Source organism: Falco rusticolus, chromosome 2 (genome assembly GCF_015220075.1).
Source record: "Falco rusticolus isolate bFalRus1 chromosome 2, bFalRus1.pri, whole genome shotgun sequence".
NCBI lineage: Eukaryota > Metazoa > Chordata > Aves > Falconiformes > Falconidae > Falco > Falco rusticolus.
Window position 1 is genome coordinate 100,904,655 of NC_051188.1, and position 23,081 is coordinate 100,927,735.

At 40.1% G+C, this 23,081-nt stretch overlaps 1 protein-coding gene across 3 annotated transcripts in view; it reads left to right on the plus strand.

The window, feature by feature from the left end:
• GRIK1 (glutamate ionotropic receptor kainate type subunit 1) overlaps positions 1 to 23,081 on the plus strand; it is a 177,326-nt gene that overhangs the window by 70,696 nt on the left and 83,549 nt on the right. For all 3 annotated transcript variants that reach the window (XM_037377668.1, XM_037377667.1, XM_037377670.1), the window contains exon 2: positions 22,122 to 22,289. In XM_037377668.1, the coding sequence (XP_037233565.1) occupies positions 22,122 to 22,289 (168 nt within the window). The remainder of the gene's footprint in view (positions 1 to 22,121; positions 22,290 to 23,081) is intronic.

Sequence of the window (23,081 nt, forward strand, 5' to 3'; positions counted from 1 at the left end):
GAAGTATGACCAGCAGGCTGAAGGTGGTGATGCTCCCCCTCTATTCTGCTTTCATGAGACTCCACTTGGAGCACTGCATCCAGCTCTGGGACCCTCAGCATAAGAAGGACATAGACCTGCTTGAGTGGGTCCAGAGGAGGGCCAAAAAGATATTTTGAGGGCTGGAGTATCTCTCCTTTGAGGACAGGATGAGAGAGTTGGAGTTGTTCAGCCTGGAGAAGAGAAGGCTCTGGGGATACCTTACAGCGGCCTTCGAGTACCTAAAGGGGCCTACAGGAGAGCTGGGGAGGGAATCTTTAACAGGGAGTGTAGTGATAGGACAAGGAGTAACAATTTTAAACTGAAAGAGGGCAGATTTAGATTAGGTATTAGGAAGAAATCCTTTCTGTGAGCATGGTGAGACACTGGCACAGGTTGCCCAGAGAAGCTGTGGGTGCCCCATCCCTGGAAGTGTCCAAGGCCAGGCTGGATGGGGCTTTGAGCAACCTGGTCTAGTGGCAGGTGCCCATACCCATGGGAGTTGGAAGCAGATGGTCTTTAAGGTCCCTTCCAACCCAAACCATTTTATGACTCTATGATTCTATGATTACTTGCTGCTAAGAGCACAGCTTGTGGCATGGTGGCTGAGCACACGGTACACTTCTGGCCATGGCAAAGCACATGCACCGGCAATCACAGCGGCACCGGGTGCTTTGTATGTCTTCTGCTAGGGATGACAGGCAAGCTGTTAGGTTGGAGCTGCTGTCCTGAAACAGAAGGCTGCAAAACTCCCTCCTAAGGGCAGAGAGTGTACCTGCAGAAGTGCTGCTGCTCTTGTTCTGGGTCTGCCCCAGGCAGGTGGAGTGGACGTCCTGCAGTGATGCCAAGCAGGCTGCAGGGCTCACCTCTGCTGCTCCAAGTCAAGATGGGGTTGCGCTCTGCTAACTGCACAAAGTTGGGCTTTAGATGCCACAGGAGCCAGCGGGATCTGTGGTCATTTTTCTTGATCTGAAAAGATAGGGCCCATGGCGTGAACTTGTGCCCTGCTATAAGGAGTATTGTCTGTTCTGGACTGTATTTCTTCTCTAAAACTCTCCACTCCATTTTCTTTTTTGACTTTTGCTGCATGCGGCACCAATATTTTCAAGACATTATTCCCAGTAGCTTTGAGGTGTCCTTTCTGAATAGCAAGACCTAATGTAATTAATTTCATTTTTAAATTAATCATTAAATATATATAACACAGGTAATTGTCATCAACTCTTCTATAAATCCCTTATCGTTATTTATCCTTTCAATCGATCTTCTAAGTAGTGAATTCACTAGTAATTCTCAATATCAGTCCCAAGCACCTTTCTTAAAAAAACAATAGAACAATGTTTGCTACCTCCGAGTCTTGTGGTAATGATTCCTACGCTAATGAGAAACTGCATATTTTGTTAGCAGCTCAGCTACTTTGCTCTTCTGCTGTTTTTTCCCCCCAGACTTCTTGAATACATGCCATCTGGGCTCATTTGCTATTTAAAAAGTCTTCTGTCTTCTACAGAAGAAGATTTTAAAGATATACACACCTTTGAAAAGATCCAGATTACGCTTTATAAGCTAACCAGACAGCACATGAAAAAAATAAACAAAATATTAAGGAAACAGGATTTTGTCAGTCAGAAATTTTTTTATGACCTTTTTCTTTTTCCGCTTTTTATTTTTGCGAATTCTCAGACATTGAATGAAATGTAGCAAGGACCAACAGCAGTTTCTTACATTAATAAGGTTATTCAGCTTACTGCTGAAGTTTTATTGAACAAAAATGAATTGTAAATGCTTAGAAATATATTTTTACTGCCTTTTCTAGAATTCAAACCTTCAGTCTACCTCTGCTCACAAAATAATGCAGATGACAAAAATCTAGCCACAATAGAGAAAAAACATCTGCCAGAGTTCATGAAGGGCCAATTTTGTAGAATCATAGAATCATTGAGGTTGGAGAAGACCTTTAAGATCACTGAGTCCAACCATTAACCTAGCACTGACAAGTCCACCGCTAAACCTGTCCCTAAGTGCCGCGTCTTTCAAATACCTCCATGGATGGTGACTCAACTGCTCCCTGTCCCTGTCTTCCAGCTCAGGGGGCTGGGCACCCAGAGAACAACTGGTTTTATGGTTAAAGACTGATGCAAAGTAGGCATGAATTACCTCAGCCTTTTCCTCAGACTTTGTCACTATGTTTCCCTCCTTGCCACATCCAGTTTATAGGAACATTTTTTATTGCCTTTTACTGCAGTAGCCAGATTAAGCTCTAGCTGGGCTTTGGACCTTCTGATTTTCTCCCTGCATAACCTCGTGACATCCTTGTGGTCCTCCTGAGTTGCCTGCCCCTTCTTCCAAAGGTCGCAAACTCTCCTTTTTCCCTGAGTTCAAAAAATTATTTAAATGATCTGAGAAATCATTTTTTGGCACACTAAAACTACATGTTGAAAGCCTGTCAAGATCAACTGGTATTATTTTTGGCAGGATTAACCATATGAAGGCAGAGATTAAGAAAAGAATATCCCATGATTATGAACAATGCATGTGTTGTCTGAAAGTACAAGCAATGTGATTGAATTCCTGACATGGCAATTTTATGCATTGCATTCTTCATATATCAAACAATTTGAAGAGAAGAAATTATTGAAATATATATATAGGTTTTTTAAAAGAAGAGTTATATTAATAGCTTTATATCTTCTTTTCAGTCCACATCTATGCTCAGATCCCGATTTGTAGCTGAACTCTACTTCTAGGCAAGTCAAAAGTCAGAACTCCAGTATAAATGGGAAAAGTGAGATTCAGATTTTTCATACCCACAGCCTACTCCAAACCTCTTGCCTACAGTTGCAGTTTGTTTGATTTTAGGGAGCTGGCTTTTGGATTCAGCATTTCTGATTTACATTATTTTAAATAATATTCTGGAGGCTAGTATGATTATGTTTTATGTATTCAGCAAAATGTTCTGAGAAAGATATCTTTTTAGTTTAGTGGAATAATTTATTACACACTCGCTATTTATATGCAATTGATACTTCAGTTTTACCAGTTCTCTGTATTATTACCTGGGACCCCCATTTTCTTGAGGCACAATGAAAGTCAGTGCCTATCCTCAGAATTGCAAGTTACTTTTCCAGGACCAGGACCGAGCAAAGCATCACCTAATGGGGTGACTCCAAACTCCCTAGCAGGAGTACTTCCACCAGCGACTATCCAGGAGGTGCCATAATATAATAACTTGTATTTCTTTTAATTTATAATTAATACCATAAAACTATAGGCTCTATTTTAATTGTCTGAAACCATTTAATATTTCAAGGATTGTCATTTGATACAGTGAATATAAAGTCAACAGTGTGTCCCAGAAAATACTCCGTATTTTGTCAAGGGGAAATGTAATAAACATTAGCGAGCAAAGAAAAAACAAAATGAAAGTTTACAAGACATCCACACACTGAAAAGCATGAAATTTCACATGCAATGTGTGCAAACTATTCTTGTTTTCCTAAAAATGCTTAGTGTTTGCTCTCCTCTCAAAATCATTAAGCTAATTTCTATTTAATACTCTTTTAAGTCACAGGTGGCTTTCTGTTAGGGTTTCGCTGAGCATTCAGTCTATATTTTACATCTGCTTTAGCTGGATGTACCTGTACCATGTGCAAGAAATGTGATATACCTAGAAGATATGCATAATTAGCTTCAAGCCAGCAGAGAGGGCATCCTAGATCTGAGTCAGAGCCTGTACTGGTACATGGACTCAGACTGCAGCAATGGCTTTAGCAATGGGAATTGCAGATCCCTGCAATGGGCTCATGCCAGTCCTGCGTGCTACCTGTAGTGGGTTTCTGCGATGCACAGACCTTAAGCTAGCTAGCTTGCTTCTCCCTAAGGAAAAAGAGTGTTTTCTGAATGTTTCTGGGTTAGTAAGGAGTGCAAGTCTTCTCTGTATGGGCTGGGTTTTATAAGAAAAAGGGTCATTGGCACAAGCGATGTGATTTAGATGCAAAGTGCTCCAAGCTTCATGGTTATTATTTGGTCAAGACAAAGCAGTGCAGCAGTTTGAGTTTCTGTGTTGCACTCTCTCCCAATGCCATCACCCTACCACAACCGGTACAAGCAGCCATCAGGTGGATTTTTTTCCCCCCTATGCATTAAGGGACTAACATGCACAAGGGCCCACACCACCCTTTGAACATTTGGAGAGCCTGCACTAATAGGGTCCTGGAAGAGTAACCCGCTCCACAGAGCTCCTAGAAACCAGAACAGAATAGCCAGCTACCTGACAAATCTAGAGAGCACCTTCCAGAATTCAAACAATAATGAAATAACCATTGAGTTGCCCTCGGCCTTTTCCGAGCCAGCTGGCATTGTGCTACAGGGAAATTACACATTCATTTTGATTATTTACTCTCATCTGCACTCTGTATTCCCCACCCTCCTGCTGGATTTAACAATCATTACTGTTAATAAGAGCCAGCCCAGTGAATGCTGAGGGGCCAATCCAAAGGCCAAAAAAGTTAATGGAAGACCTTTATATATTGGATCCAAATAATACTTTCACACTCAAACAACTTCAGTGAAAGCTATGCACTTGGCTCCCATGTCATTCCAGCAATAGATGTGCATCTGCAGATGTTTTATGGAGAACGTATGGCTGCGAAACACTGCTTAGTGGAGTTTATCAACATGGGGAGATAATATCACAGGGAAGGTTACTGGTAGCTACATACTGCAGATTAAGTTCAAGTTGCTACCAAATTTGATGGTGACACTTCTGAATCTGCAGGTTCCTACAACCATCAGTTCATTGTTGAGCAGTTATACAGATAGACAGAAAAGTGGAGAGTTTAAAAGCTTCTTAAGGGGCTGGTTGACCATTTCTTGCTAATTTTACTGGGAACTAGGTATCCAAAACTTGTTGCTGAAGGAAATAGATGTGGGGGCTTTAAAAACTGCAGACCTAACACTTAAATAATTAAAAAAATCAAATAGAAGAATACAACAATTTTGTTGTCACATCTGATTTTACAACAATGGCTGATTGTCCTGGAAAATGGTTAAAGAATACGGACAGAGAGAAAACTGTGGCAAAAGCCCACAGTTTAGATCCTGCAAGAGATAAATGAAATGTACTCAGCGGATGATCCTTAGCTGAACACAAGCTTCAGGGTAAAATGTAAGCTTCAATCAACCCTTGCAAATAATTTGAGCCCAATGCCATAAGTGCCTTAAATTAAATCCCTCTCAACAGGAGCCAATCTAAATCATTAAACATATGTCACGTAGAGAGCTATAATCACTAGAAGTGTCATCTACACAGCATTTAATTTACATAGAAAATGTATTGCAGTCGTTAATTTGACCATTTTTCAATGTTCAGTATCTCAAAGAAAACATACATAGTTAGAAGCAATGCTTGTTTTGTCACCAAGTGAAAACGACATGTGTCTATAATTCTGTTATCCAGTTTATTGTGACATACATAACTGTGAAAGCTTGCCTGTCACATAGAAGCATCCTACCTCTTATTTGAGATCTCCAGTATGATTTATTATTGCCTTTAGAATTTCATAACGTTTCAGGCCAGGTAGGATCATTAGAGGATCCACACCTATCTTCCATAATAAACAAGCAGCAGAATTTCATCCCCTTACCTCAAAAGTGGTTCCGATAACTTCTGTGTTACTCAGAAAGGCACTCAGGGTTGATTTGAATAAATGACAACCATTCAGAGGGTAGCATTCTGGCTTATGGTCTTTAAAACTGTCTCTGTTTTTAAAAATCATATAGCACTCTGTCAAGTGTCACATCCTTGGGGAAAAAACCCTCTCTCTGTGTGACTCATGTCATATGAAACTTTCACCAGCCTGCAGGCACCCAGGTCTTTGGAGGCTTGTCCATCCTCAGGTGGCATGCACATTGGTGATGCTCCAGGTTTGCATGTTAGAGAAAACATCTCTGTTAGGGACATCTCTATGTTCGCTATGCTTCCTGCACTGTGTGCATCTTTTAAATACAATAATCAACAAGCCTGGCTCACTTGTCATCTTTAGTGTATGTTGGGAGTAAATCATCTGGGATGGTGAATAGGGGTAGCCTAAGAAACTTCAGTGATACTGAGATCAGTCTCATGCCCAGCAGGTACTACCATTTAGAAGGCACAAAATAACTAAGCAAAACATAAAGGGAAGAAAAGGTGTGTTAACACGGTAAACCTGAGCAGCCACTTTGCCACATCTGCACCACTCAGCAAGAGTTCAAATATCAGGGTTTGGCTGTAATAGCTTATTTCTTGACATACTGAAACCAATGTAATACTAAAGAACATGCATATGGGGTTAAATACCAATGTTGCTGAATAAAGGGGAGAAAGTTGCCTTTACATCAGGAGGACAAGAATCGCATACTCTGAGAGACGTGCTTTCTTTCTTCCTACAAGTGACTGCCTGAATCTGAAGAGTTTATAAAATAATCCGCAAGACAAGGATGCCCCACTTCAGAAAACATTTTAGTCACCCACTTTTTTATACCCTGCTCTCCTTGAGCTCTGCCTCATTCCCCTTAGAAGACCTTCCTAAGTGACCTTGGGCATCTGAAAACCCTAGTCCAGTATTTCTCTTAAAGCTGCAATTCGTGCTTGACACAAACTGGTGCAGTTGCTCAGGCCGTTCTGTTCCTCAAGTTTCCACATCCACAAAATGCAACAGCTTCAGCAACCTGAAACAATCTCCATTGTCTTTTTACAGTAATCCACTCTGAGGTTTCCAAATGTGTAGACACGAGGAATTAAGCTCTGTTTGATTTTCAGGGGAAGACTAGCCTTGGTGTCACTTCAAAAAAGACATAATATATAGCTTCAAAAAAAAATATAAGCCTGTTCAAATGTATAAAATGTCAAGAAAATTTAAAGTAACACAATGTATAGGAAATTTTACATGCAGAAATGAAAAGTGAAGTCACTTAGCACAGAAAAACAATGTAGTGTCTCCTGAGCTGAATTTTTAATTTTATTTTGAAATTTACGCTTTTCCTTCCTGATTGATGGTAACACATTGAAATTATGTCCATTGTGGCCATAATTTATTACATAAATTAGGTAATTATTTAATTGAATTAAAGCTGTACTTTATGCACTGTACTATTTATGAGTAATTACAGTTTTTTCTTCATGGCAAGGTTATTTTATGGACTTCTGATTGAAAATTCTGACTAAGAATCTATAAGGCTAAAATAAATATCTGCATAACAGCTATACCTAACAGCATCAGCTTTTATATTTTAAAAATCTGAGGAATGATTGGTTCACAGATATTCACCTCCTGGAGCCCAGAAATATTGTAGTCAGTTTCTTAGAGAACTGTCTTTTTCTTTATTTTTTTTTCTTATTCATTTAATATTATGCCACAGTTTTAAAGCACTTGTAAAATTTTCCACGAATTTTCCTGCCTTTTTTTTAAAAAAAAGTACATGTCTAACTTTCTTATCAATAACTATGATAAATACAACCAAGTATAAATATAATATAATTTAGTATTTATAACTAACATCTCTAACTAGTGTCAATAATTCCTGATGCAGCTGTTGCCACTGAAGCTGTCTGAGTGTTTAGCTACGAGGAGATGGAATATCTAATGCTGCACCACATCCTGTAAAAATTTCTTGCAAAATTTGGGCTTAATCCATAGTTCAGACAAGTCAGTGGAAAGACTTGGGTTTCAGTCACATTGATTGCCTGTAACAGGTAAGGCTAGATCACACAAAAAAAAAAAATTAAAAAGGAATGAAATAATCCTGCAGAGACAGAATGTTGGATGAAACAACCAAAGAGAACTAAAATCCAAAAGTATATTTTCAGTGCAGCATAATTTTAAGTGTGCATTGTGCAAGTGTGCACAACTGCTAACATACTCATTGCACATAACAAGCAAGTTTTTCAGGAATGTAAAGTTTACCTGCATATGACATCTCTGTACAGGAAACATAATGGCCAGTGCACTTGCACATCGTCATGTTGTTTTGGCCAAACCACTGCTGGTGAAATCTTTGCTAATGCAAGAACAGACTTGGTTTGCGGTAAAAATCCAAGGACCATTGTGTACAGGCATGCTACCATAATTTCATTTGCAACCAGATATGAACTAGGATACATTTTGAATTCTCACTTAACACTGCTGATAAGCAGGGATGTATGCACATTTGAGGGGGGGTGTTTTGTTTGTAAGAATATTATGAGACTTTCACAGACCCCCATTCAGAGAAATCACGTCTGTTGCTTGTAGCTCTTGGAATGCAGAAAGAAGCGCTATCTGCAAAAACAATCTGTAGAAGAAACAAAGAAGAAAACCAGATATAGCTGCTATAGGCTTTCCTACTCAGTTTTATACTGAATTCATCCCTGAGAATTGGGTAGTAAGTCCCACCACTAGAATGCCTCAGTCTGGGTTTGATTGCTGGTGAGAGACATTTCTGTGTACACACCAGATACGAATGTTAAACATTTCATGTTTGGGGTTTATCTGGTTATAACATTGGTGGCTCAAGTATCCTGAAATTTTCCTATCAGCATGAAAGGGGCTTACCAAAAAGATACCACTTTTGCAGGTTTTCGGAGTGATTTGAGAAGGAGCCTTTCAAGTCCCCTGACTCACGTACAGATGAAAAGTTTGGTTCCAAAGAACCTTTAGGGATATTCAGCATTAAGAAAAGTGATGATAAAACCTGGAAAGTTCCCTCAAAGCAAGAATTTCTGGAGTTAAGGCTCTTACATCCCCTTTAATTTAGGCCCCATTATGCATACAAATTTCAACACCATATGCTTCTCCATCAGACAGTTTAACACTGCTGGGAAGTCTTGGTTTCCTCGGCGCATTCTAAGTATTTTCAAATCAGTCTTGGTAGAATATGGGTTTTTGAAGAATATATGTTCTTTTGGCAAGGGTCGGGGGGAAGCATTATAAGAAAACAGTGTTCCTATAGTTGTTTGGGTACCCATTCCAAATTTCTAATGAAGTTGTATAATTTAACACTTCATGTAAAGTTGTGATTAGGTGCAGATGCGTTCCGTTTACACTTGTTACTTTTAACATTTGCAAATGTAGATGTGAATAAGATATTTTTCAGACACAAATGGCCCTCAGTAGGCTGAGGAACAGAAATGTTCCAGATTGATAATTACCAAGAAAGCTTTAAATTGCAGGCACCTCAACTAAGTGTCTTTTCAAGAGCCAACCATCATTATTATAAAGAAATACGGCAGCTCAAAGTGCAGATGCTGATTAAACATTATTTGTAAGAGTGGATCAGTTGCAAAATTGCAACTCCCACCCTTAAAAGCATAATCCTAGATGAGCCTACTTAGACATTATACTTTCCAAGACTGAAAATGTATCGTGGTTTTTTTCTTTAAAGCACCTGCTATGCTGAGGCTGCAATATAAAGAATACTTTGTTTAGAAAAATGCCAGCTCATTTTCTATGTGTTCCTTTTTGATACTTGAGGATTTAAGGATGAAACCATGTCAATACTAGTCAGAGAGGTACTGAATAATCCAGCAGTGTAGAAAAAAAAATAATTCTATAAAATTTAAAAAGTAATAGGTCAATCCTGAGCAAAACATGCCAATTTCCTTGCATCTTACAAACTGTCAGTAAAGTACCCCATGCCAATGGCATGTTTGGAGTTTCAGGAGAATCAAAACAATTGATCCAATGGGAAACCTGACATTATTTGGTTTTATATCCTTCCTCTATTAAAAAAAAAAAAAAAAAAAAAAAAAAAAAGATAAAGGGGGGTATTTACTTGCATGAAAATCAATCAAATCACTTCTGTCTTTTTTAAGTTTTTGGTTTCAAACTTCAGGTTTATACTTTCGTAATTACAGACCTGACATGATCTGAGTGGCCTGTGGCACTCTTACCTGTATTTTGTCACTCCTAGAAGTCTGCGAGTCTTTCTGTCATGTTGCAACAGGCTCAGCTGTGCACAGAAGCAGTAAAAGATGCTTGGGAAAATCTCCCACTAGGTTAGCTGCCGCATGAACATACTCTATACACAAAAGGGCTATGCAGGGTGTCGGTCCTTAGGGTTTTTTTGGGGGTTGTTTTTGTTTTTTGCTTTTTTTTCGTCAGAGGAATTCAAAGGCTTCTTCCACAGAATAATCTTCTCCTAATAGACATGTTACATAGTTCCCCTGTAAGCCAAGACAAGCTCAGCAAGCAGTATGTCAAGCTGGCTATGTTTTATTAATGCACGTCTTCTGGGTTCTGAGCATCCACCTTTATTTAATAGCTATAAAACATAGCTGATGTTCCCCTTTGCTGAGATGTTACAAGAAATGCCATCATTTCAGTCTGATGAGGACTGAAGCACAGACGTATTTCTGTAACAGCCGCATTTAAATGGCTGTTGGGCCAAACCCAATTTGCATCTAAATGAAGCTGAGCAGACCTGAGGAGAAGAAAGGCAGCCAGGCTGGGGCTGCATATCGAGAAGGTGTGAGTGAAAGGTGATGCTGAGGGAGGAGGAGTGGGGAACAGCAGTTTCCCTGCACTGATCCCTTTCCTCTGTGCTCTGCTGGGGGGCTGTGTCTCCCAGAGTTAGAGGTGTGGACAGTGGAGGAAGGTGCTAAGAAGTTCCCAGGTGTTGTCTCTGGTGTACTTTTGAGGCTGAATCAGGAAGATTTTTGATTCAATTGCTTGGTGTTAAGAGTACAGAACATGTTGCATCATGCAGGAGAGAGGCATTGGAAAACCACACAGGTCCTGGGCTCAAATTTGTCACGAAAATTTTTATTATGCTTTTCACAGAAACAGATCCATACCGTCACCATTTTGTTGAGAAAGTTTTTTTGAGTACAGACTGGCATTCACTGGTAAGGCTGGAGAGAGGGCGCATGTACCTCAGGGCACTGTCCTAGTCCCTGGTCGTTTGCTGTCCTGTGCTACACAAGTCTCTCATATTGCCATAACAAACAAAAAAAAGGTATGAGAGGCCTCATTTTCCCCTCCAATGAGAAGGATAAGTACAGCAGAACTAAAGCAGGTTTCTTGTTTTCTTGCTAGTCCTACCCCACTGCCTGCATTTACTGCCTGTAGCAGCAGGGCAGAGGCTCCAGCCCTGAGCTGAGACTTTGGCAGGATTAGTGAAGAGCTCCAGCCACCATGGAAGAAGGAAGGGTCATAATGGTCACAGGTAAAGTCCTCTCCATTTTAACTGAATGATTTTAAGCCTTTTCTTCAGAGTGAGAGGACCAACTTCAGACTCAGAGGAACCCACCATAACCAACTGTTGCATATTAGAAGGGAAGCAAAGTCAGAATTCACTATTACTTCATGCGTAGTGCATGACAACCAAAGCTAATGTAATCTTTGTATCCTTAGTGCTTAAACTCTTGATTAGGATACTGTGTTTTGCATGCTAAAACAGGCAAAGTGTCCATAGTAATCTGTAAATTAAGATCTCTGCTGTTGCTTGCTAGCAGTGGGCTTCTTGGCGTTCCCCATGTCAATCATTTCCAGACTGAGTAGGTACCATTGCCTTGGGAGGAGTTGTAACAGCTGGGTTTCAGAAAGAAAAGAGTGATTGACTAAAGTTTGAAATGCCTCCCCTACCAATTTTAACCACCCTCCACCACCACCTCCTTTCTGGAAATGATGTACTTTTGGTTAGTCTGTGATCTGAGTTTATCCATGCTTTTTCAGGATAAGCTCAGATTTCTTCAGCTTTAATAAAGACCTTATGTTCCTAAGCATCTTACAGATAATAGTGCTTAATGGGCCCTCACAAAAAGAAAGTGTATAATTTTTAAAGATATAACCCTGATGTTTATGCATTAAAAATACTGTTTACTGAATAACGTACGTTTCAAAGTATAGCCTAGGATTTTTAAATGTCTTTCTATTTCCACCTAACAGCTTGAGAAAAATGGCTAATTTTGAAGTAGTTTCGTTGCATATGCAAACTCACAATAGCTTTATAGTAAGGCTATTCTTCCACCTCAGGATAGCTCTCCACAGTAACCTTTTCAGAACTTCAGTCAAATGAATCTGTACATCTTTCTATGGGTGATCTGCTGTCATAGTGCAGGAAAAAATGTAAAATGGCTGCACATACTCTATTGATTGCTACTTTCTGTAAAGTGTAATATCTCGTAACCACTGCAAAGGAAGGTGGTAAAGCACTTTTTGCACAGATATACCTCCTGTTTCAACCACATGTCTACATAAAAGCAGGTGGCAAAACACTTCTGGATTACATTTTCCTTGCTGTTCTTCTAGATAGGGTCTCTATTGCTCGGTTTGTTTCAAGGTTTCCTCAATTGTAAGGTACAAATACTTTGTTTCTGCAACAAATCTTACCATATTTTTAAGCAATCTAATAGTTTTGAGAGGGAACTAGGTACAATCAGTAAATAAAACTTCCAGCAGGTTCTGTAGCTGAATGCCATCAGTCTTCTGGTCTCCATTCAACCAGCTTGCTTTCCATTCTCCTCATGTACTTTTCATTTCTGTGAAATTCTTTTTCCCTTCGTTTACTCCTTGATACAAACATTGAGCTTTACCTGTGATTGTTCCTTCCTCTCTACTTTGGTGTTGCCTTTCCATCCCTTTCCATTTTCAGAAGGACCTTGTAGTCTAGCACATGATCAGCAATTAGTATGTCAAGATGTCTGGATGTCTCAGAGGGAAATCCTCTGACTCAGACAAATATGTGGGAAAAACATCTGTGAAGGAGTGTTCTGAAAGATCTAAAAAGACGCCAGAGATTAAGTTTCTTTTCCAGTGGGACTATTTAAGTTGTTACCGCATGGTGGGAGAAATGCTCAGGCATGAGAGAATTTGATCAAAACCTACTGAAATCAGTAGAAACATTTATCTCCTTCAGTGAAGTCTTATTTCTTCTGAACAAAAGTGATGGGGGGGGAGGTTTAAAAGCCTGTTATATTTTTGATGGGAGCCTTAAAAAAGGGGAATTAAACCACTCTTTCTGCAGAGTTCTGGAGCATTTTTTTCACAGAAATTATATAAAGCAGGAGGATTACAGCGCAAGGCATGGGGCTGTGCGTGGATCTGGCCACAGACTTGCAGCCAATGCCTGGTTAACAAACACATGCACCAAGATCATCTCATTAACTAAAAGAATGGCTTTATTACTTCATACTCCTAACTATTCTTGCAAGCATTTTGGCAGTGCTCACACTGAGCCAAAACACTCATCTGGAGCATTTAGCACAGGACCTGCATTGGGCGAGGGCTTACTTGCTGCGCGGCTGCAAGTGCATCTCGTGACACTGCCCTGTTTCACTGGGTTACTGGGGAGCTCTGAACAAATCAGCTCTGTTTGTACCACACATCCTGATTAAAATGTGGGTCTGTTGGAGGTGGAGGCTGGATATGCCATGTACTTTTGAAAGAATGGCACACGAGCCATGCTCTGCAAGGTGGGCCGCATCATATGCGTGGGCAGAGGGAAAAGGCCAGTACCCTCCCTGCTCCTGGAGGAAACATCTCGTTCAAAATCTAACCCTGGGTTCTGCAAGGCTCATCTGCCTGATTCTAGCTCCAAGAAGAGAAGGGAAACAATTCCTATTGCCTCCTCCTTGTTGCATGGCCAGAAATACCGCATGATGGGACCCAGCGTTGCCTGTGTAACTGGGTGATTAGAACCAGTTTTCTCCCTTTCCTGATTTTGTCTTGTTTGAAATTAATGCTGCAATGCAGGATAGATAGTTTGCCCAAGTAGATATGGTTATGTGGGGGGAAGAACAGCAAACAATATAAATATGTATTATCCTGCATTTTCAGTACTTCCTACCTAGCCCCTCCATCAAGTGAAAACAATAAAGGCAGCAAGACAATAGTTTTAAAAATTTCTATCAAATAAAGAGTTTGCATCTCTACGATGATCCTTTAGTTTCCAGCTGGTACTGTCACTGTATTGCAAGGGATACCTAAATCAGGTCAACCATTTTTATTTTTTCCCCTTTAAGAAATGAAATTTTTCATTACTTTGAAATTCTATAACATGAATCATGCCAATTGAGCCTTTGGGAAATATCTCCAAACTCACAAACTGAACTGAAACAAATCCCATGGGAAAAGGCAGATCTTTGTATCTTAATAAGCTCAACTTTTTATATATGTACACATACATATTTTTATCCCTCTGCTTTCCAAAGGATAAAAGCATTGCTGAATGCAGTACCTTGCTAGAGTGCAGATAATTATGAAAACCGGCCCTGGTTCTCATAGAGAATGTTTCAGATAGAGAAATGCTTTAACAGTTTCTATTTAAGATCTTTTCCTTCTTTCGTGCTCTTCATTTCAATCTTTAACTGTGTCTTGTTTGCTGTGAGTTATGTATTCAGACCTGGTATAAGGGGCTGCAGCTCTTCGGCAGTCACAGACCTTGCACCTGTCTGCACAAGGGCTGAAACCGAAATGTGATTTCTACCAGTTTCATTGCGGTATAATTAAGCACTAACCATGTTGCATGAAAATAACAGAAAGGCTGAGTCCCTGTGAGAGTTCAGTCTAAATCAAGCAAATTTTGAATCAGACTGCAAAGACTGACAAACTGTATCTTGCCTCTTTTTAAAGCTGAGAGCAAAATCTTCCCAAAAGTGACTGGAGTACAATCACATCTTAAACACAAGCCCAGAGGTGGATTTCAGATGTGCAGTTTTGAACCTAGGAGATACTCAATTTATCAAATAGTCAGTGACATTTCTATAAACAAACCTAATCTTAAAAAAAACAATCCTCACATTTGCTGAATTTGACACTTAGGTTGCACCCCTTCCATCTTTCTTTGTCAGGTTTCAGGTTATGAACCTGTCCCAGGTTTCAGTTTCCCAGTCCTACCATGCAGGCATGGAAAGCAAAATGTAACCATCACCCCAACTCCCCAAAGCCAGCCCCACTCCAAATGATTCTCTTTGCTTGCATATTTATCTTGCAAACTGGAGAAGCTTGCAATCTACAGAGACAGCAAAACAAAATAATGCAGAGATGGGGGTAAGGGAAGCAGAAAATCCAGGTGAGTACCAAAGTGGGATATTTGCCTTTCTGTTTCCACTGTCTCTTCTTTTATCTTAGAATCTGATGGCTGAAAACAATGAGGGTAGTGTGTAGAATCAGCAAAGGTATGGCTTCGAGTTTTGTTTGAAGTGCATCCTAAAAGGAGGAGCCCATGGACAGATGATGAGTTACAGAGGGAAAATGATCCAGCCCTAGGATCTGGCATAGGACATAGGTGATGAAACAGCAGTGACATTCGGCAGGGTATAGCAATGAGGAGTAAAATCGAAGACACGCTGGACAGGAACCAGGCTGGGTGAATGCAAAGATGGTGAATGCCGAGGTATGGACAGGGGCTTGAAAAAGGGCAGGAACAGGCTGAAACAGAGCACAATGTATGGAAGGTTTCCAAAACAGCTTTTGAACAGATTGAAGAGGGAGTGATGGTAGGAAAGTCACTCAAGCTCTCAGTTTCAGTGTCTGTAAAATGAGGATGATAATAGCTGCCTAACTCAGAGGTCCCTGTTGCAAGGCTAAATTCACCCGTGCAAAGAGTGCTAATGCATTCAGTTTGCGATCTGTGAGCCAAATGCAAACCCCACGCATCTAATTCCACAAAAAACCTAGGGGAGTAAACCCACTTCAGCCTGGATTTGTAAATGTAAAATGCAATTACTGTGAGTTATAGGATTGTGATCACTAATGATTCTTCCTGGGAAACTTTTTTTTTTTTCAATACACACACACACACACGCATATAACAGTATTTTATACGTCATGGATAAATTAGAGATAACAGTAAATGTCTGGACTAAAAATCTGGACATAGTCAGTGAGCTAACTTTAAAAAGAAAGATCTTGTTAAACTGTCTGCTAAAGGTAAGCCTCTAGATAATAACTCATTTGATTATTTTTTTCCAGCAAGATGAATGCCCAGACTTAGCTCTGTAATGAGTGCACTTGCACTGGCTCTCAGTCGAACACCTTGTGGCACAGGAGAATATGTCCTCTGGTAAGAGGCAAGGAGGATGGAAAAAAAATATGCTTGGAGGGGGTTTCCAATAGCAAGTGGCATGCTCTTTAACTCTGTAAGTGGACATTATCTCAAGAAAAAAAAATCTTCATAAGCACTGTTTTGCTCTGTCCTGTTCATTTTTGAGCTGGCAGGTCTACCCCTATCACCCTGCCACCCTCACTGAGCTTCAGAAGCACGTGTGAGTCCGTAGCCATCCCGGCAACAGAGTGGTGTGCGGCCATGTCTATATCGACAGAGAGCAAGGGCAAACTGCATGTTAATTTGGCTTTATGAATCTGCTACATTAACTTGGCATCAGCAACAGCTACTCTTTCGGGAAACCAGTGGCACGTAGCTGCACAGTCATTAGGATGTTAACTCTCATTTCCCTTCAGTGACTGACAGGTGGGTTTTAATGAGGTCTCATGGACCTCCTGGTGTTCAGATGGTGCTGCGGAAAGGAGGGGAGACGTCTCACAGCATAAATCCCTCCAGGAGACAGATGTTCAGATGTTTCTGGAAATCCTGCTAGCAAATCTCCTGCATGTCATGGCCCTGGATTGCCTTTGAAAGCTGTTGGTGGCTCAGAGCTTCAGTGATGGAGCAGTGGCATTCAGCGGGCCTAATGCTTCCACATCACTTATTCAATGTGTCATCCTGTGCAACAAACACCTCCCCAGGCTGATGAGAAGGTGCACATCTTATGTCTGGGCTATGAAACTAGGAGATCCTTTGAGCGAGGAAAGGAAACCTGGACACCAACCATGTAGAAACAGGGGTTTATCCTTAACTGGAAGAAGCAGTAAACCATAGAAAGTCCCCATCTGGATAGTTGATAGCTGGTACACAGTGGAATCCCGGCATGAGAGGAAGGCTGACTGCTGGTCCGGTGTGTAAACACGGACACGGACCTGCCATAGAGCTGCTTTGCACTGCCACCAGTGAGCTGGAGAGACTTCTAACAAATTTAATTGGGAAATATATTTATCCACCAAGATAATGAACATAAGAGTGGCCCAGAGCAAGACTTGCATTTGAAAAACTGCTTTTTTTGGCATGTCTGTGGTGACCATGGGGCCTTAGGCTGGCTTAAGAGCAGAACACATTTTTTCTCTTTCAGGTGTCAGAAGGAAATACAGATCAGCCTAGAAAAGCATGGCAATTTCACAGCTCTGTTTTGCAGGCTATCAGTACTGTCTTTCCCTGTAAGCCTACCTCCATTTCACCTGGCTTTCTGTAGTATTTTAATAGAAAGTAACAAAGAACAAAAATCCCCAATGCAGGATGATGCCTGTGGAGTAATATTTGCTGTGGAGTAATAATACAAAAATAATAATTTGCTGTGCAAGCAGGATAAAGTGTCTAAAAGTGTCTTGAAAAGTTAGCATTTTACTTTGAAAGCATTAAAGTGATACCACTGACTGAAATCATACAAATTCCTTCAAGGCTACCCAGGCAATTCTACATATATGCAACTAAAATATATGCTACATCTGCTGTATCAGGACTGAAATATGTTAGTGAGAAATTTTGTGTTGAGGAAACCTGACCAAAGAAGCTCAGGGAGACAGGTCGATAGCTGCCATCAGAAAGGTCAAAAATTTTGAGCTGTTGCTGTTTATGACCAGTTTTGAAAAAGGGATAGAGATTTTTTTCAATAACAAGCTTTTGCTCTCTGCCTTGTCTTGAAGCAAAATGTTGAGACCCATTGAGAGGTATGGAAATTGATTCAGCCATGACCTTTTCTAAAACTCTCTCCGTCCGTGATGACCCCTTTAAATGGAAACATTTTGCTCACTCAGAAGGACTGGAGCTGCTTTTTAAGGTGTGCCTACTGAGGTGCGCTTTTATATTTTTGACATTTTACTTGCTGTAGATTTTTTTTTATCTTCAGAGGATGAATGGGGCTGATGCTTTGTCATACTTGTCAGTTTGGCTCCCATCCCTTGCTCCTGGCTGAAGAGCAGTCACTCAGGTGGCTCACCCCTCATTTCTCTCAGAGCCACCTTAGCTTAGTCATTTTCCTCTTACTTTGCACAGCTAAATTCAAAGCAGGGGCAGATAGTGCTTTTTTGCTTCATCCTCATAGACATCACTTTATGAAGTAAATGCTGAAAGTGAAAGATTTCCTCACGCACGTGCACTGAAGCAGGATTACTGGTTAAGTGAACATGAATGCTGGGTTCTACTGATGTCCTCCATGTGGCTGGTGAAGAGTTACTCCCTGCATGCAATAGGATCAGGTGGCCCATATCTGGCATTGCTCCTCTTCTGTGCCTGGGCAGACATCGTCTGGGAGAGGCTGACATCCTTGTGAAGCAGAACAACCCCTGTAGCTCTGGCACTCACCTGGTTTTAGGTGGTCAGCTCTCTGCTGACTCAGGTGGCCAATCCCACCCATCATGGGGACAGACTTAGTGCCTGGGCAGAAGAAATGTCAGGTCTGATGCTGACCAGGACTGAGCAGCGTTTGGTCAGCCAAAGCTGCTGCAATGGACTCACTATCTGGCTGAGTAACTGGGAAGAAGGTGAAAGGGAGGACCCTAAAATTTAAGCTTTGTGTGTGCTACCAGCAGCCTACCTTGAAGGACAGTGCTTGCTTTTGGGCTTAGCAATAATAGTCTCATTTCTGGAGCATCATTTATATCTTGAGTTACCATTGATTTTTTTCCTTCCCTGGTAGAAACCTGTGGTTAATTTGTTTTTAAAATGTTGTTCAGTAATTACTTTATTTAAATGAATCATCTGACAAACTGGGTCTTCATTAAACTTGTCACTTACTCTGCTATTTCTCTTTTAACCTGGACCTTACAATAAATTCTAAGCTTGACTGTCAGTCATCGGCAGAACATGGAAGAAGATAAACTATTTACTAAACTGCTAGGTTTCATTAAGGATACATGGATGAAAACACTACAGCATGGAACAGCCAGATTTTATCGCTGGCTTGTTCGTGATGCAAATTTATAAACTGGTTCAACTCTTTTTTACACACATAGGTCCCAACAGATTTGATTTTTCTGTTGTCATTCAAGTAAACATATAGTGACTTGGAAGGATGACTTTTGAGGTCTCAGAACTTCCCTATCCTAGCAGAGAGGGGGAGCATCAGCTTTCAGAGACTCTAAATGGCACCCTGTTCAGCATCTCCTATTCAACTGAACAAAATTTCCTGCCTACAATTATGAACCTCTGGATTATCTGTCCCATTCTTATGGGACCCTTGTCCAGGGTATCTCAGCAGCAAATAAAACCATGTAACAAAGCTCTCTGCAAGCGCTGTACTGCTATGTTGACGAGTGCAAAAGGAACCCAGAAAATATTTTGAAGGGGTACCAACATGCTGATTACACAGCTGACTTTTTCTGAAAGACCTATATGAATACATTTGAAGTATATATGTTAGTACATATGCAGTTTTGATTAGTTTGCTTAGGAAATGCATCCATGCAAAACTCTCACTCTTTCCCTCACTCCTCCTTTCCTTCCACTCTTTCCCTCTGCCCTGTGAGCTTTTGCTCTTTTTTAAAGGAGACCAAGCACAAATTCTGCAAAATTCTGCTAATCAAGTATAAATACATCAATTAAGATTAATGTCTATTTAATAGGCAACGGATTAGAGGTCTGAAAAAAGTTCTAGTCCTAGAAGGAGAAAGTGCTTTTGTACATTAAGATATGAAGGTTACCTCAAAGGTGTTGTTTGAATTAAAAAAAAAAAAAAAAAAAAGGTAGAAAGTAATACAGGCACAGAACAATAAAGATTTCCAAGATGGAAAGATTTTTTGCCAAGATCAAATGGTAAAAGACTCATCCTGTTGGAAGTGGGGAGGGATGGTGGTCACCTGGTCATCAAATAGCTCTCTCAGGCTATCCATCCTACTCAGTGACATCTGCCTTGCCTTATGAAACAATGTTCTGATAATTCTAGTAGGGGTCCAAGCAGAATACAACGGTTGTGTCTTGCTGGTCCAAAACCAAACTGGCATTATAGATAACTGAAAATACTTGTCTTCCTGAGGTGAAAGGAGGGAGAGCAATTTTTTTTTTTTTTTTTTTTTAACCAGGAAACTAATAAAATTGTTGGTATTGTCATTAGGATGAGGAATTATAGGATCTGAAAGAACAGACTTTAGGGTTTTTTTCCTTCTGGTGATCCTATAGTCTGCAAATCTGGTCCTTCTGGCTCTTCACATTCCACTTGAGGTTTTACATTTGGTTCCAAAGCAAACTTAAACTTTTTCCAGCTGTTTCTGTGTGTCGTGGTCTCCTGTAATCACTTGTGTGTTTTGTGATGAAAAGAAAGAAAAATAAGAAAGTCCTGAAGATTCTAATGTATGCATATAGTAAATGAGAAATACATATAGTGAACAAGAGAATTGTTTAAGTTGGCAAATTGCTGAAGTCACGTTAAGGTATTGTTATATATGGTTGTGAGAGATAATATAATGCTGCATATTCAAGAGTAGCTAGAGATTACATTGCCAACTTGGGTTTGATAGCCTCCAGTGTTTTCATTGCCAAGTTAAAATTCGAAACGGGTTTTAATTCCACTGTGTTCCCATTTCCTGATTGTCAGCTAATGACTGCACTATTCCTATACTGGTGACATCAAAATTGCAAGAGATTGCAGCACATTAGCTGAATACATTCTGATGCTCAGAAAATATAAAGCGATATCTTGGGCTCAAATTTGACATGGGGAAATGTGAAAATATGTAACTGAGAGATTCAGAGTATTCTCTAGTGACTTGTACTAAATGAGTAAATTATACTTGCAAAATCAAGTACTGAAGCTGGAGATTGCTGTTTAAAGGAGCTATTTTTTTTCAAATTAGCTGTGTTTGTTATGCATTCATCAAATCCCAGGGCTCCTAGACAGTCTGAATGTGTTGTTGGCATAATAAAGTCTCTAGAGGCTAGAGGGAGTAGACATCCTAGTATAAGTGGGACAGCCTGTTGACTAGAAACACAGCCACCCTCCCCATCTCAGAATATCTGTGCCAAAGAATTTCATTATCCTTCCAAAATTCAGATCGGTTATTTACAGGTCTTCATTTGGAAAACTTGCTTCCAGGTTAAAGAAAAGCTCAGACTCACCTCAGTTGTCTTAAAAAAGAGCAAGTAGTACATAAAATTTCACTTTAAAAGGTAGAAAATGCGTTCTCACAAATTGAACAGTACTCAAAGAGCAGCTGCCCGGCTGGAATTGCACTGAATGGGTTGTGACACCTCTTGGTTCAAATAGTTCAAAACAGATGCTGGAAGAAGAGTCTGGAGGAATGGCAGGAAGTTGAGAGCGACTCTGCTAGATCCAGCACTTGTTCTTGCAAGGAGACTTTCAAACCAGTGTCGTGATGGCACTAGTAGACACTACACCACTGGAGAAATCACTCAACACTTTGGCACAGAGGTGAAATCTTTTGTGGGAGCAGTGGGTGGCTCAGCTATGTTCTATATCAACAAGTTTAGTTCATTTAGCAGCAAGCCTTGAAAAGGTAAAAATATTCACCTGTCCCTTAGAAAACTGAGAAATGACCAACAATATTGCCTAAGGTTTATAAAAATCCAAAGTCCTACTAAGACACAGACCTCAAGTGGAAACTTTCAGTCCGTTTCTACTCAGGCTCCTAAGTCACTTCTGAATGTGGATCTTGTACTGCCAAGATTTACAGTAACGCTTCAGAAAGCATCTCCAACACATCCAATTTTCATCTCCAAACATAGATTAGATTGGACCAGGAGGAACAAGACCTAGGAATATTACTACTTTAATTAGTTAGGAACCTGATAGAAGTTTTCACAAGCATTTAAAAATTTTATTTTGAAAAGACTGAATAATAAACGTGCATCGTCTTTCACAGATGTTTGTCTAAGCAGCATTCATAATATTGAGTTAACCTACAGTGACATTGTAGATAAAAACTAATGATCCAATATGCTTTTTCTGTAGTGCTTTTAACAGCGATTTTAACTGTTTTCCTTTATGAACACTCAGATTATTATTGCTCATAATTTATTTTTCTCTTTTTATGTACATTGATGAAGAGGTGAATAATGCTTCTCATTTATCTCTGTTTCAACAGGAGGGATATTCGAAACTGTGGAAAATGAACCTGTTAATATTGAAGAATTGGCTTTCAAGTTTGCAGTCACCAACATTAATAGAAACAGAACACTGATGCCTAATACCACATTAACCTATGACATCCAGAGAATTAACCTTTTTGATAGTTTTGAAGCCTCAAGAAGAGGTAATTATCTCAATTACTGTGTTGGTAACGTACATGTTCTATACTACCTTTCCCCAGCCTGGTCTCCTTTTTTGCTCCGATTGTAACGTGTATATAAACAGCAACACAAAATTCATGTTTCAAAGTACTTTGAACTGAGAATGAAGCTGGGCTTGGACTTGTCATCTAGTTGCTGATAAAACACCTACATCCTGTCTGCATGCTAAGAGCCTCAGATGGAAGGTGGCAAGTCCAACCCATTTTTCTTTCCAAAAAATAGATTTGCCACCTGGAATTCTGCAGAAAATGATCACAGACTAACAGGGAACACAGTGGGATGTCACAGCCCATAATTAGCACACACACACTGATATCCTTTATCCATAACAGTTTATTTATACCGTACTTTAAAGAACAGAAGCCAGTAGTCTCCCTGTCTTGAAACATCAATGCTTTAGTGGCTTAGAGACAGAATCAACTTTCTCTGTTATAACCAACTGTAAGAATTGGAGTGGGCAAGTTTGGAATTTTTTTGCCTATTCTTTTATTTTTCTCAGAGGGAAAATTATGGTCCAATTTACTTGCACCTAATTTACTTGCAGCCCAAAACAAAAAAGGGAGGTGGAGAAGTCAGATTTCTTTAAACACCGTGTATTCCCTCACCTCTAGGAGGCAGCCTTGAAGTTTGATAAAAATTATATACAGCAGTCTAGTTGCTGGAATTACATGGTGTGCACACAATCTCAAACAAGTCTCGAGAAAGACCCAGTAAGTCGCTTTGCAGTTCACTATAACATCTGCCACTGTAAATGG